Raw genomic sequence first — 13,197 nt, 5'->3', positions numbered from 1 at the left:
CTGTGTACTTTTTGAGTAATTTGAGTTTCAAAGTCCCCAGAATCAGCATTTTCGACTAACTTTGATGTGGGATAAAAAAAGATTTTCCCATAAGCACTTTATGAAACTGCCATGGTTGTACTTAGTACCTCTTAGACTACCTGTACAAATTATATGAAATATTTTTACTGTGTACTTTTTGAGTAATTTCAGTTTCAAAGTCCTCAGAATCAGCATTTTCGACTAACTTTGATGTTGGATAAAAACAATTCTTCCCATAAGCACTTTATGAAACTGCCATGGTTGTACTTAGTACCTCTTAGACTACCTGTACAAATTATATGAAATATTTTTACTGTGTACTTTTTGAGTAATTTGAGTTTCAAAGTCCTCAGAATCAGCATTTTCGACTAACTTTGATGTGGTATAAAAAAAGATTTTCCCATAAGCACTTTATGAAACTGCCATGGTTGTACTTAGTACCTCTTAGACTACTTGTACAAATTATATGAAATATTTTTACTGTGTACTTTTTGAGTAATTTGAGTTTCAAAGTCCCCAGAATCAGCATTTTCGACTAACTTTGATGTGGGATAAAAAAAGATTTTCCCATAAGCACTTTATGAAACTGCCATGGTTGTACTTAGTACCTCTTAGACTACCTGTACAAATTATATGAAATATTTTTACTGTGTACTTTTTGAGTAATTTCAGTTTCAAAGTCCTCAGAATCAGCATTTTCGACTAACTTTGATGTGGTATAAAAAAAGATTTTCCCATAAGCACTTTATGAAACTGCCATGGTTGTACTTAGTACCTCTTAGACTACTTGTACAAATTATATGAAATATTTTTACTGTGTACTTTTTGAGTAATTTCAGTTTTAAAGTCCTCAGAATCAGCATTTTCGACTAACTTTGATGTGGGAAAGTGCTTATGGGAAAATCTTTTTTTATACCACATCAAAGTTAGTCGAAAATCCTGATTCTGAGGACTTTGAAACTGAAATTACTCAAAAAGTACACAGTAAAAATATTTCATATAATTTGTACAGGTAGTCCAAGAGGTACTAAGTACAACCATGGCAGTTTCATAAAGTGCTTATTGGAAGAATTGTTTTTATCCAACATCAAAGTTAGTCGAAAATGCTGATTCTGAGGACTTTGAAACTGAAATTACTCAAAAAGTACACAGTAAAAATATTTCATATAATTTGTACAAGTAGTCTAAGAGGTACTAAGTACAACCATGGCAGTTTCATAAAGTGTTTATGGGAAAATCTTTTTTTATCCCACATCAAAGTTAGTCGAAAATGCTGATTCTGGGGACTTTGAAACTGAAATTACTCAAAAAGTACACAGTAAAAATATTTCATATAATTTGTACAAGTAGTCTAAGAGGTACTAAGTACAACCATGGCAGTTTCATAAAGTGCTTATGGGAAAATCTTTTTTTATCCCACATCAAAGTTAGTCGAAAATGCTGATTCTGGGGACTTTGAAACTCAAATTACTCAAAAAGTACACAGTAAAAATATTTCATATAATTTGTACAGGTAGTCTAAGAGGTACTAAGTACAACCATGGCAGTTTCATAAAGTGCTTATGGGAAAATCTTTTTTTATCCCACATCAAAGTTAGTCGAAAATGCTGATTCTGAGGACTTTGAAACTCAAATTACTCAAAAAGTACACAGTAAAAATATTTCGTATAATTTGTACAAGTAGTCTAAGAGGTACTAAGTACAACCATGGCAGTTTCATAAAGTGCTTATGGGAAAATCTTTTTTTATCCCACATCAAAGTTAGTCGAAAATGCTGATTCTGAGGACTTTAAAACTGAAATTACTCAAAAAGTACACAGTAAAAATATTTCATATAATTTGTACAAGTAGTCTAAGAGGTACTAAGTACAACCATGGCAGTTTCATAAAGTGTTTATGGGAAAATCTTTTTTTATCCCACATCAAAGTTAGTCGAAAATGCTGATTCTGGGGACTTTGAAACTGAAATTACTCAAAAAGTACACAGTAAAAATATTTCATATAATTTGTACAAGTAGTCTAAGAGGTACTAAGTACAACCATGGCAGTTTCATAAAGTGCTTATGGGAAGAATTGTTTTTATCCAACATCAAAGTTAGTCGAAAATGCTGATTCTGAGGACTTTGAAACTGAAATTACTCAAAAAGTACACAGTAAAAATATTTCATATAATTTGTACAAGTAGTCTAAGAGGTACTAAGTACAACCATGGCAGTTTCATAAAGTGCTTATGGGAAAATCTTTTTTTATCCCACATCAAAGTTAGTCGAAAATGCTGATTCTGGGGACTTTGAAACTGAAATTACTCAAAAAGTACACAGTAAAAATATTTCATATAATTTGTACAGGTAGTCTAAGAGGTACTAAGTACAACCATGGCAGTTTCATAAAGTGCTTATGGGAAGAATTGTTTTTATCCAACATCAAAGTTAGTCGAAAATGCTGATTCTGAGGACTTTGAAACTGAAATTACTCAAAAAGTACACAGTAAAAATATTTCATATAATTTGTACAAGTAGTCTAAGAGGTACTAAGTACAACCATGGCAGTTTCATAAAGTGCTTATGGGAAAATCTTTTTTTATCCCACATCAAAGTTAGTCGAAAATGCTGATTCTGGGGACTTTGAAACTGAAATTACTCAAAAAGTACACAGTAAAAATATTTCATATAATTTGTACAAGTAGTTTAAGAGGTACTAAGTACAACCATGGCAGTTTCATAAAGTGCTTATGGGAAAATCTTTTTTTATCCCACATCAAAGTTAGTCGAAAATGCTGATTCTGAGGACTTTAAAACTGAAATTACTCAAAAAGTACACAGTAAAAATATTTCATATAATTTGTACAGGTAGTCTAAGAGGTACTAAGTACAACCATGGCAGTTTCATAAAGTGCTTATGGGAAGAATTGTTTTTATCCAACATCAAAGTTAGTCGAAAATGCTGATTCTGAGGACTTTGAAACTGAAATTACTCAAAAAGTACACAGTAAAAATATTTCATATAATTTGTACAAGTAGTCTAAGAGGTACTAAGTACAACCATGGCAGTTTCATAAAGTGCTTATGGGAAAATCTTTTTTTATCCCACATCAAAGTTAGTCGAAAATGCTGATTCTGGGGACTTTGAAACTGAAATTACTCAAAAAGTACACAGTAAAAATATTTCATATAATTTGTACAAGTAGTCTAAGAGGTACTAAGTACAACCATGGCAGTTTCATAAAGTGCTTATGGGAAAATCTTTTTTTATCCCACATCAAAGTTAGTCGAAAATGCTGATTCTGAGGACTTTAAAACTGAAATTACTCAAAAAGTACACAGTAAAAATATTTCATATAATTTGTACAAGTAGTCTAAGAGGTACTAAGTACAACCATGGCAGTTTCATAAAGTGCTTATGGGAAAATCTTTTTTTATCCCACATCAAAGTTAGTCGAAAATGCTGATTCTGGGGACTTTGAAACTCAAATTACTCAAAAAGTACACAGTAAAAATATTTCATATAATTTGTACAGGTAGTCTAAAGGCGCTCCCATAGTCCAGCAGACTGTACACAGAGCAGACTCCGCGGATGTCCGCGCGGCTCTTTGAGCTTTCATAGTCGAGCAGATCTCAGCGGACGTCCGCGGTCTATTTCCTACATTTCTCGCACCAGTTTTACTACATTTCCCACAATTCTGTCTGTTCTGCTGTACTGGCAGATCAGAAGGAACATTATCAGCGGGAGAGCGAGAGAGAGAGCGAGAGAGCGAGAGAGAGAGAGAGAGAGAGAGCGAGCTTCACGGGCTCATCTCTCTCCTCGCGCCACCAATCGCTCGCACGGCGTCACATTAAATGCAGTTCGATGTCAACCAAAACGCCGAGCAGCGTTTTGTGTGACACCAAGTCAGCGGCGCGGATGTCCGCGCCTCAGAAAATAGGAGCGTCGCACCTGTGGGTCTGCTGTCCGCTGAGATCAAAGCTCAAGAGTCCGCGCGGACGTCCGCGGAGTCTGCTCTGTGTACAGTCTGCTGGACTATGGGAGCGCCTTAAGAGGTACTAAGTACAACCATGGCAGTTTCATAAAGTGCTTATGGGAAAATCTTTTTTTATCCCACATCAAAGTTAGTCGAAAATGCTGATTCTGGGGACTTTGAAACTCAAATTACTCAAAAAGTACACAGTAAAAATATTTCATATAATTTGTACAGGTAGTCTAAGAGGTACTAAGTACAACCATGGCAGTTTCATAAAGTGCTTATGGGAAGAATTGTTTTTATCCAACATCAAAGTTAGTCGAAAATGCTGATTCTGAGGACTTTGAAACTGAAATTACTCAAAAAGTACACAGTAAAAATATTTCATATAATTTGTACAAGTAGTCTAAGAGGTACTAAGTACAACCATGGCAGTTTCATAAAGTGCTTATGGGAAAATCTTTTTTTATCCCACATCAAAGTTAGTCGAAAATACTCATTGTTCTATAAAAAGGACTTTGAAACTCAAATTACTCAAAGTACACAGTAAAAGTAGTTAATATTATTTGTGCAAGTAGTCTTGAGAAGTATTAAGTACAAACATGGCAGTGTAATAAACTACTTATGAAATAATAGAAATGAACCACATGCCATCCTTTACTTTGAAATTCTCACCGGAAGTGTTCCTCTGTGGAATTGTCTGTAGCTTTAGTTTAGTGATCGAATATACTGCGCGTCCTATTGATTCGATGTTCAATAATACTGCACATACGAAACGTCCTATTGATTAGACTAAACGTCCTATTGATTCGATGCGCATTCAATGTCATATTAAGTATTTCTGTAAGATCTACTTGTGAGACTGTGTTCAAAAGTCACGTCGGTTCATTACAACAGCGTCCCAGGCTTGTTTTAATGCATTACCGTAAATCTGGAACTAATCGCGCACTCGAAAAACAAGAGCGGCTCACTTGACCACGCAAAAGCAAAAGACGGCTCACTTGACCGCAGTGCTGTCTACATGGGTGTTCCAGGTTAATGAGTTATCAACAAAAATCCCAAGATATTTATATGAAGAGACTGAGACCTGCGAGATGGACTGTTTGTGGATGACCACAGAAGCATTGGGAAGCATAGGAAGCGTGATGGGAAGCATGTCAGAAACAGGTTCCAGGCATAAGGGGGCAGGGCTTATTTCAATGGGCAATGATGGGAATTAAAGGGGGGCGACAGTGGCTCAGGAGGTAGAGCGGTCGTCCCGGTTCGATTCCCGCTCCTCCCATGTCGAAGTGTCCTTGAGCAAGACACTCAACCCCTAACTGCTCCCGATGAGCAGGTTGGCTCCTTGCATGGTTGTCTCCACCATCATTGTGGGAGTGAATGTGAGGAACAAAGCGCTATATAAATGCACCATTTACCACTTAATTCATGCATAAATGTTTTTAATGCATGGGTATAGCAACAACTTCTTACTTAAAACAATCTAATTCCATGAAGGTCATCGTATACTATCATCTATTAAGACATGCTGAGTGTCCTTTCTTTTTTCTTATAAGAATAAATGAATCAAATAAGTTCTCTTAGATCTTTGACCTTCTTTCATCTCTTTAACCCTTTCACTGCCGCACTACCAAACGGTTAACCCTTTCACTTGCGACAATACACAGAATGTTAACCCTTTCACTGCCACACAACAGTCGGTTAACCCTTTCACTGCCACACTACAGAAGGTTAACCCTTTACTATCCGTCGGTAGTGTGATAGTAAAAGGTTAACCTTCTGTAGTGTGGCAGTGAAAGGGTTAAGGTGTCTCTTTTCACTGGAAGTAGGTGTGCCAGTGTAGCCTAGTTCCCAACAGTCACGAAATACACTCCAAATACAACTCCAAAACGTTCCTGTAAACATGGCCTGTGTATTTACCACGTGGAGAATCTTACATTTTTTTTGTTGACATTTTCGTTTTCTAAGCAGATATATACTGGGAAATCATTTTGCCGAACCACTGCTGCCTGGGCGCAGTGATTTCATCATCAAAAGCCATGCTGTTTTTTAATCGGTTCATTTCCGTTTGATACCATTTTGAAAAACGCTCGTTTTTTTAACTTTCAGAAAAAAAGATTCTGCAGGAATCGCGCTTTACTGTAATACACAAAACACGTCATTTTTCGGCCTGTTTATGAATCGCTATCAAATAAACTACGTGGTGCAGTGGGCAAGGCGCTCACCACGAATACTGGAGACTAGGCTCAAACAGGTCGCCTCCCTGTTCGAGCCCAGCGCTCCACATTGCTTTCAGTTTAGCTGGTCGTCCGCACTAATACACATTGGCAGTATTGGGGGGGAGGGAAACTGATGGGTGGGGATCGGGCGTTGTGGACAGCGACTCCTACAGGTCGGATGGTGCGCCTGCGCAGTAGAATCAGGAAGCGACGGGGGCGGGGCCCAGACCCCTGACGTTGAAAGATCGAGCCGCGCAGGTGGAAAGATGCGACTGCTGTTACCTCGAGTATCGGAGGGGACTCGTGCTATGTATGACTTAGTCCACATTGCAGCCGGCTTGTGGGAGGCAAGAAACAGCGTTCAAAAACAGGGGAGGGTTGAATTGGATGATACGAAAATTGGGATGGGAGAAAAAATAGAAAATGGGAGAAAAAGTGGATAAAAAAAACCCGCTAGATTATCGATAGTATATGTGTACTTATGCACGCTATAGAAGCGGGCTGAAAAATCGATTATCTTATTTCCTGATCAGCTACACACACATAGCCACACACACACACATCGTTGATATATAGGTGAAACCAGCTCTGATTATCCCAATACTGGTAAAATAGATTCCTTACCTCAGATCAGATGTTCTCCAAAAAGATTATTCCAATTCCTGATCGCCATTCCAAATATCGATCGCGTTTATTGATCCAACGCTGGGTGGTCGAAAGACATATTCCACGCTGTTCTGATGGTGGGCGATGACTGCAATAGGCTCGGATTACATGCCTGACAAGTCAAATGTGGAATCCGGACTCTTTTTTCCCCATGCGTTTCATTCAGTCCAATCCAATGGGGTGCAGTACCATCCGGAGAGACGATAGGGGGCGGTATTTTCCCTGTTCGAGCTCAGACAGATCCCCACTGGTAACATGAGGCTAGATTAATGAAAAATGAATGGAAATCGATAATAAAAAAAATAACGATTAAAAAAAAAAACTAGATTTCTTGTCGGCTGGCACTCAACGGTTGGCATGAACTAACGAGAAATCTCGTTGCTGGCACTCAAAGTGTTAAGGGGTTCATCCTTGTGATAAATGTGATAATCTTAGGTTGCTGACAGTGACATTGCAATGTACTGCACAGCTGATGTTGATTCTGTTGATTGAGAGGGGTATGGCTGTTCCAAAGCCTCTTCCTACTCAGAACCCCTGCACCCTCTTGGACTTTGACAACTAGGAAATGCACCAGTCAAGTCCACGAGGGCTCGGTCTTTGAGTCTGTAGTGTGGATATTGGAATTCAGCCAGAGTCACTTGTGAAGTCGTGGAGACCGAAAGATGTTCATGTTGGCTGATTGTGTTTCTCCTCTCTTGCAGAAACACATAAACGATGAGCTGGCAGCAGTAGAGTCAGAAAGCAATAATGTCAATGGTAAGTGTATTTTGGACCAAAACTTGTATCCAGAATAGAAAGCAAGTACAGTCGAGACTGGTTAGGGGGCAGGACCGGACCATTTCATGTAAATAGTGGGGTGGGGGGGTGGAGGCTCTATAAATGTTGCCAAAAACAAGAACATTTAAATACACTTTGTTTTATTAGCACACTGTAAATAAAATATTCTATTAACTCATTCAGCGCCAGTCACGATGATAGTCGAGTTAACTCGCCATCGCTTGAGCGCCAATCACGAGTATAGTCAGGTTTTAATCGTTATTTCTTTTATTAGCGATATCTATACATTTTCATCCATCCAGCCTGATGTTATCGTTGGGAATGGGTCTGAGCTCGCAAAAGGGCAAATATTGCCGCCTACGCCTTCCAGCGGGTATTGCACTCCACTGGGAATGGTGTAGTTTCTTTTCTGGGACGATCCGAGCCGTGGGGGCGGTGTTTAAATACTCGGGCGAGGTAGTCAGATAGGGCTGGGCGATATAACGATAACGATAAATATCGCGATATATTTTAATAATCGATATCGATTTTTTTTCTTTTTTTTTCTTTCATTATTATTATTATTTTTGTGACCTGCAACAGGGCAGTTTTAAAACCAGAGACAGTGGACAGACTTGTCTTTTTTGCCTGCAACTTAAAGTAATGGCTTTGCTTGTCCAAATGACAATACTGACCAAATTGAGATTTATTTTTCTCTTGTCCATTTATTTTGTTTGCTTTCTAATTTAAAATACAGTTTGAAACCGTCTGTACACAGTAGGCTATGTGTGCTAGCAGAGCTAGACTCCAGTTACGAGTCACAGTGCACATGTGCGGTGGTTTGTCCACCAAAAAAGCGCCAAAAGATCAAAAACAAACTAGCAGAGCCAGAACTGTTCAACTCCCCTGGAGCCACAGCCAGCAGAGAAGCTGGTTTACTTTTGCTTTTAAACCAGCTGCAGCCTGAGAACTGGAGTGTGAGGGGATGTAACACTAAAGATGGCGCCAACGACAAAGAATTGCTGCAAAATAAACATACATCTGTTGTTAAAAAAAAAAATTGATAATTATCGATATCGAGAAATATGATAACATTATCATATCGTTATCGCAATATGATTTTTTTGCCATATCGCCCAGCCCTACAACGATGCATTGGAACAGTAACCCCGCCCGCCCGTCATTGTGAAACGGTCGGTAATGTGGTACGGATCTCCACAAGCAGTATTTGGAATGGCGATCAGATAATTGGATTATTTCTTTTGCATTACATCAGATACAAGGTAAGAACACTATATAAATTTGATCATTGATCTGATATTTATTTCTACCCCGATCGACGCTGTCTCTTTGTCTATGTGTGGCTGCTGCCGTTGGGTGCGGGGGGGGGGGCGCCGGTCTAAACCACATTGCATGCTTGCACGAGGAAGGATAATAATGATGATCTAGTGTTGATTCAGGAAGATTCGATAATCAGGCGAAAAATTACAACATGTTTAGTGTATTCCACTAAAACGCTATTATCGCGTCTTTCTCTGGAATTACTCAGAAGCACCCAAAGTTATACTCATATTCAAAAGGCTATCAAACGGAAATGTACTGATGAAAAAACAATCCGTTTTGTACTGGAAGAAACTCACTGATAATCGACTGGTGTATTAGACCCATAGCTTTAATTTAAGATATATTTTAAGGACTCGCAAATCTCGCAGTCCCCCCATTGACTTACAGCGGTGGTGTATTAGCGCCATCTCGTGGATTAAGGCTTAAGCGATGGCGCAGAATGAGTTAATGATGATTAATGATTTCATATTGAAAAGAAATGACCTAATATTCTAATAATTTGTTAGGGCCCCTGTCAGTCACAGGCCCTTAGAATGGTCCCAGCTTTCCCCCCCATACGGCACCACTGACGAGAGACATCTCAACATTTAACATTTAAGTACAGCAAATGTACTCCCCATGCCCCCCCCCCCCCCCCCAAGTCTCCCACGTCACATGTACCGTCATCCAGCTAGTTGAGGAATTGTTCCGCAGCTGCTACTGTAGCACACAAGCCCCCATTTTAATACGTGTAGACATATTAAACTCCAACTTCCTCCTGTGGTTATTCCTCCGTTACCTGCAGCTGAATCTTCTAAGCTGCAGACCAGCGGGGAAGAAGAGGTGGCGTCTCTGAAAGTCCAACTAACGCAGCGGAGCAAAGTGTGCGACTTTGTGAAGAAGGATTCAGTAGAGGGCAGGTACAGTAACTACCGTGTTGGACCCGAACTATGACGGAGAGGAGGAGTGCTCGCCATAAAATCCTATAGATTCTCTGCACGTCTCCCAGAGAGGATTCGCCGTCCACGCCTATTTCCTAAGCTCTTTATTACTTCTTTCTCTCTTGCACAGGAAGATGTGCGGTGATGAGGTGATTAAAGCAGAACCTCCTAAAGCTGAGGCCCCAAAGGAAGACGCACCCAAGGCAGAGGCCCCGAAACAGGACCCACCCAAAGCAGAGGCCCCGAAACCAGAGGAAGCCAAGGCAGAGGCCCCGAAACCAGAGGAAGCCAAGGCAGAGGCCCCGAAACCAGAGGAAGCCAAGGCAGAGGCCCCAAAAAGGAGATGAGGTAACATAAAATCAGCGTTGTTACACGACAGAGTGAGTGAAAGAAGTCTTTTAATTGTCATGCAGATTAACACACACACACGTGCGAGATGGGCAACCCACAGGAACACACACACGCACGCACACACACACACACACACACATATGCACTGAGGCCATGTCCAGACGGCCATGGTTACACAGTTTTTTTTTGTTTTGTTGCTAAATGATTACGTTTGCTGTCCTAGTTAAATAGAAATGCCGTTTTGGCAGGATAACGCGTTGCCCTACTGCCAATTCTGAAATTGTGTTTCCGTTTTGGATACTCGCCAAAACTCGCCGACAACGTGTCATGTAATCTGCGCGGAGCCGTTGTTGCTCAACGCCCATGCGCAGTAGATACCGACATCTGCGTGCCCTCACCAACGTCCGGTGACGACAGAGCTGTCCCAAATAGTTGCAGCTACCATGTGTTGTCAAGGTATTGTTATAAGGAGCCCAGTCCAAGCTACAACAGTCTGCATTCCCTTAACAATTGTTTGTATTGAGCCGTATTGTATTGTACCCATTCTGCAATCTGTTAAATAAAGTTTACATCCATTCATTCTGCTAGCATTAACGATTGCATGAACAGCTGGCTAACGTGAGCTAACGTTAGCTACCAGACCCTGTTAGCTCAGAGCTCCTCTTTCAATCTTAACAAGCATTAAACAAAATGGCCCAGTCATCTATTCACCTTTGTTTAATACATGAGGCGTTGTCTAATGTTATCTAGCTACTGATAGCTCCTGATATCAGTTTAGTGCTGGCTGGCTAACGTTAGCTGCTAGCCACAATGCTATACTGTTATAATGGCATATCCCTATCGTGTTAGCATGTAAGCTAACAAAATCGGCGACGATGAGACTAAACTCCGCTCTTGGTGGTCAATTGTGTTGATGTTAGTTTTGTTTCATCAACAAATGAGAGGCAGAACACACAGTGAATGTATCCGTTTTGTTTATTGCACTTTTATTGCACTTTCTTTGCTGAAAAATAAATGCTACATTGGCTAAATGGCTAACGCGATGCATTTAAAGATGGTGGTTTGTTGCTTTTTTGCAGGAAGTGTATTGCCACATAAACATTTTCCGATTGGTTGAAAATTGCCTTCATGTTCGCCACCTACTGCCACGGCATTGTACTACATCACTGTGCTCAGGAGGCAAAACCAATGTCTAACATGCCTGCCATTACGTTGCGTTCTGGAAAGCGAAACTGGCCTTGAAAACTAAACGAAAATACCCCTGTGTGTAACCGCAGCCTTAAGACGATTTTGGTCGTTTTAGGCAAAGTATTTGATCGTTTGCATCGTTCTGCCACACGGAACTGCGTTCTGGCAGCCTGAAGACGGTACTTTTTGATACCAGCCTCCAGAGTGCGCAACTCTGAAGACGCCTGAGACGCCCCCCCATTGCGTCACCATATTTACAAGCGATACGCGGCTTCTCCTGAACCGATGACGTGAGGCGCACACACATGCATGCTCACACATGTGCTGTGCTCTCTGGCCATGTCCAGACTAAAACGATTTTGGTCGTTTTAGGCAAAGTATTTGATCGTTTGCATCGTTCTGCCACACGGAACTGCGTTCTGGCAGCCTGAAGACGGTACTTTTTGATACCAGCCTCCAGAGTGCACAATTCTGAAGACGCCTGGAGACCCCCCCCCCCCCCCCCCCCCCCGTTGCGTCACCATATTTACAAGCGATATGCGTCTTCTCCTGAACTGAGGACGCGTTGGTCCACCTCTCCCTTACCCCGCATGCGCAAACTCTCAGCCAAATCACAACAACAATTGTGTCGTACAGAGTTTGCGTTCATGGTGCAGAAGCTATTGAGCCTGATCAGGCTTTTGCCGCAAACTGTTCCATAGCATACCCCTTCAGTTGATCATGACAAATCCTCTCTTACCTTGACGATTAAAAAGCCTCCATAATTTAGTAAATAAAGCTGTAGCCAGCCAGCTAGCATTGATGCTATTCAAAATGCTATCCACATTAGCTACATAGCTAACCAACTAAATACAATACAGTGGTATCCTGAGGTAATGTTAAATACAACGTTTGCTAGTCGAAATGACTGGACACACACAGGGACAAGTTAAACATCAATCAATTAATTTATTCCAACAGGTAGTTTGAGCTGCATGTGAGCCGAGGTCTTTCTCTCCTCTCCGTTGGAAACTAATGACGTTACGTTAGCTCGAAAAAGCACAGAACCGGCCGATAAAAGTTAAGCTGCTAGCAACAGACACTATAACACTTCCGGTCGGGGGTTTTCAAAATAAAACAGGAAAGACATTTATTTTTTTAATTTGTGGCATGCACTTATTATCTTGAGACGTTTTCGTTTTTACGGAAACCTAAAAACAAAACGAAAATGAAACGGATCAAAATCGTTTTAGTCTGGACAAGGCCTGAGTGAAATGTCTCTCTGATGAAAACACAGATGAAATGTCTCTGCACTTTTACCATCCCATCGTCCTTCATGGCAGACATGGGCTGTCCGTCTTCGCCAGGGCGCGACAGCGTGATCTGTTTTGCATGTTTTTCCATTGGGTTTATGTTATTGGAAGGGGAAACCTTTGCGAGTACGGAGAGAACATGCAAACTCCTCAACGTGGCAACCTGGTCCCCAAGTGGGAATCGAACCCAAGACTTTCTAGCTGTGAGGCGATACTGTGCAATACTCCAATTCAGCCATTGGCAATTCAGCCGTTGGGTGGGGGGCGCTGTTGAGCGGGCCTGTGACCGGACCTGAAAGCTCCCCTGGCTCTGCGGCTCTGCAGTTGCATACTATTGGGATTCGTTGGGAACAGCAGCACGGTCACGGAGTCTCGACTCGGGACTTATTTTATTTTATTTTATTTTAGCAGCAGTTATCATCAATATCGACCAGGAGGACAGCGCGATCTAAGGGACATGTTTCATTACTAGTCAAGTGTCA

At 40.9% G+C, this 13,197-nt stretch overlaps 1 protein-coding gene across 1 annotated transcript in view; it reads left to right on the top strand.

The window, feature by feature from the left end:
• The window catches only part of LOC311246047 (uncharacterized protein), a 55,959-nt gene that overhangs the window by 27,933 nt on the left and 14,829 nt on the right, over positions 1-13,197 (top strand). Inside the window, exons 2-4 of the mRNA XM_084336118.1 lie at positions 7,566-7,620; positions 9,749-9,863; positions 10,015-10,232. Of these exons, the coding sequence (XP_084192244.1) occupies positions 7,566-7,620; positions 9,749-9,863; positions 10,015-10,231 (387 nt within the window). The 3' untranslated portion in view covers position 10,232. The remainder of the gene's footprint in view (positions 1-7,565; positions 7,621-9,748; positions 9,864-10,014; positions 10,233-13,197) is intronic.

This window comes from Notolepis coatsorum (assembly GCF_963971535.1).
Source record: "Notolepis coatsorum genome assembly, chromosome: 19".
NCBI classification, from domain to species: Eukaryota; Metazoa; Chordata; class Actinopteri; order Aulopiformes; family Paralepididae; genus Notolepis; species Notolepis coatsorum.
Note: the sequence above shows the minus strand (reverse complement) of the source record. Positions and strands in the feature narration are given on the sequence as shown.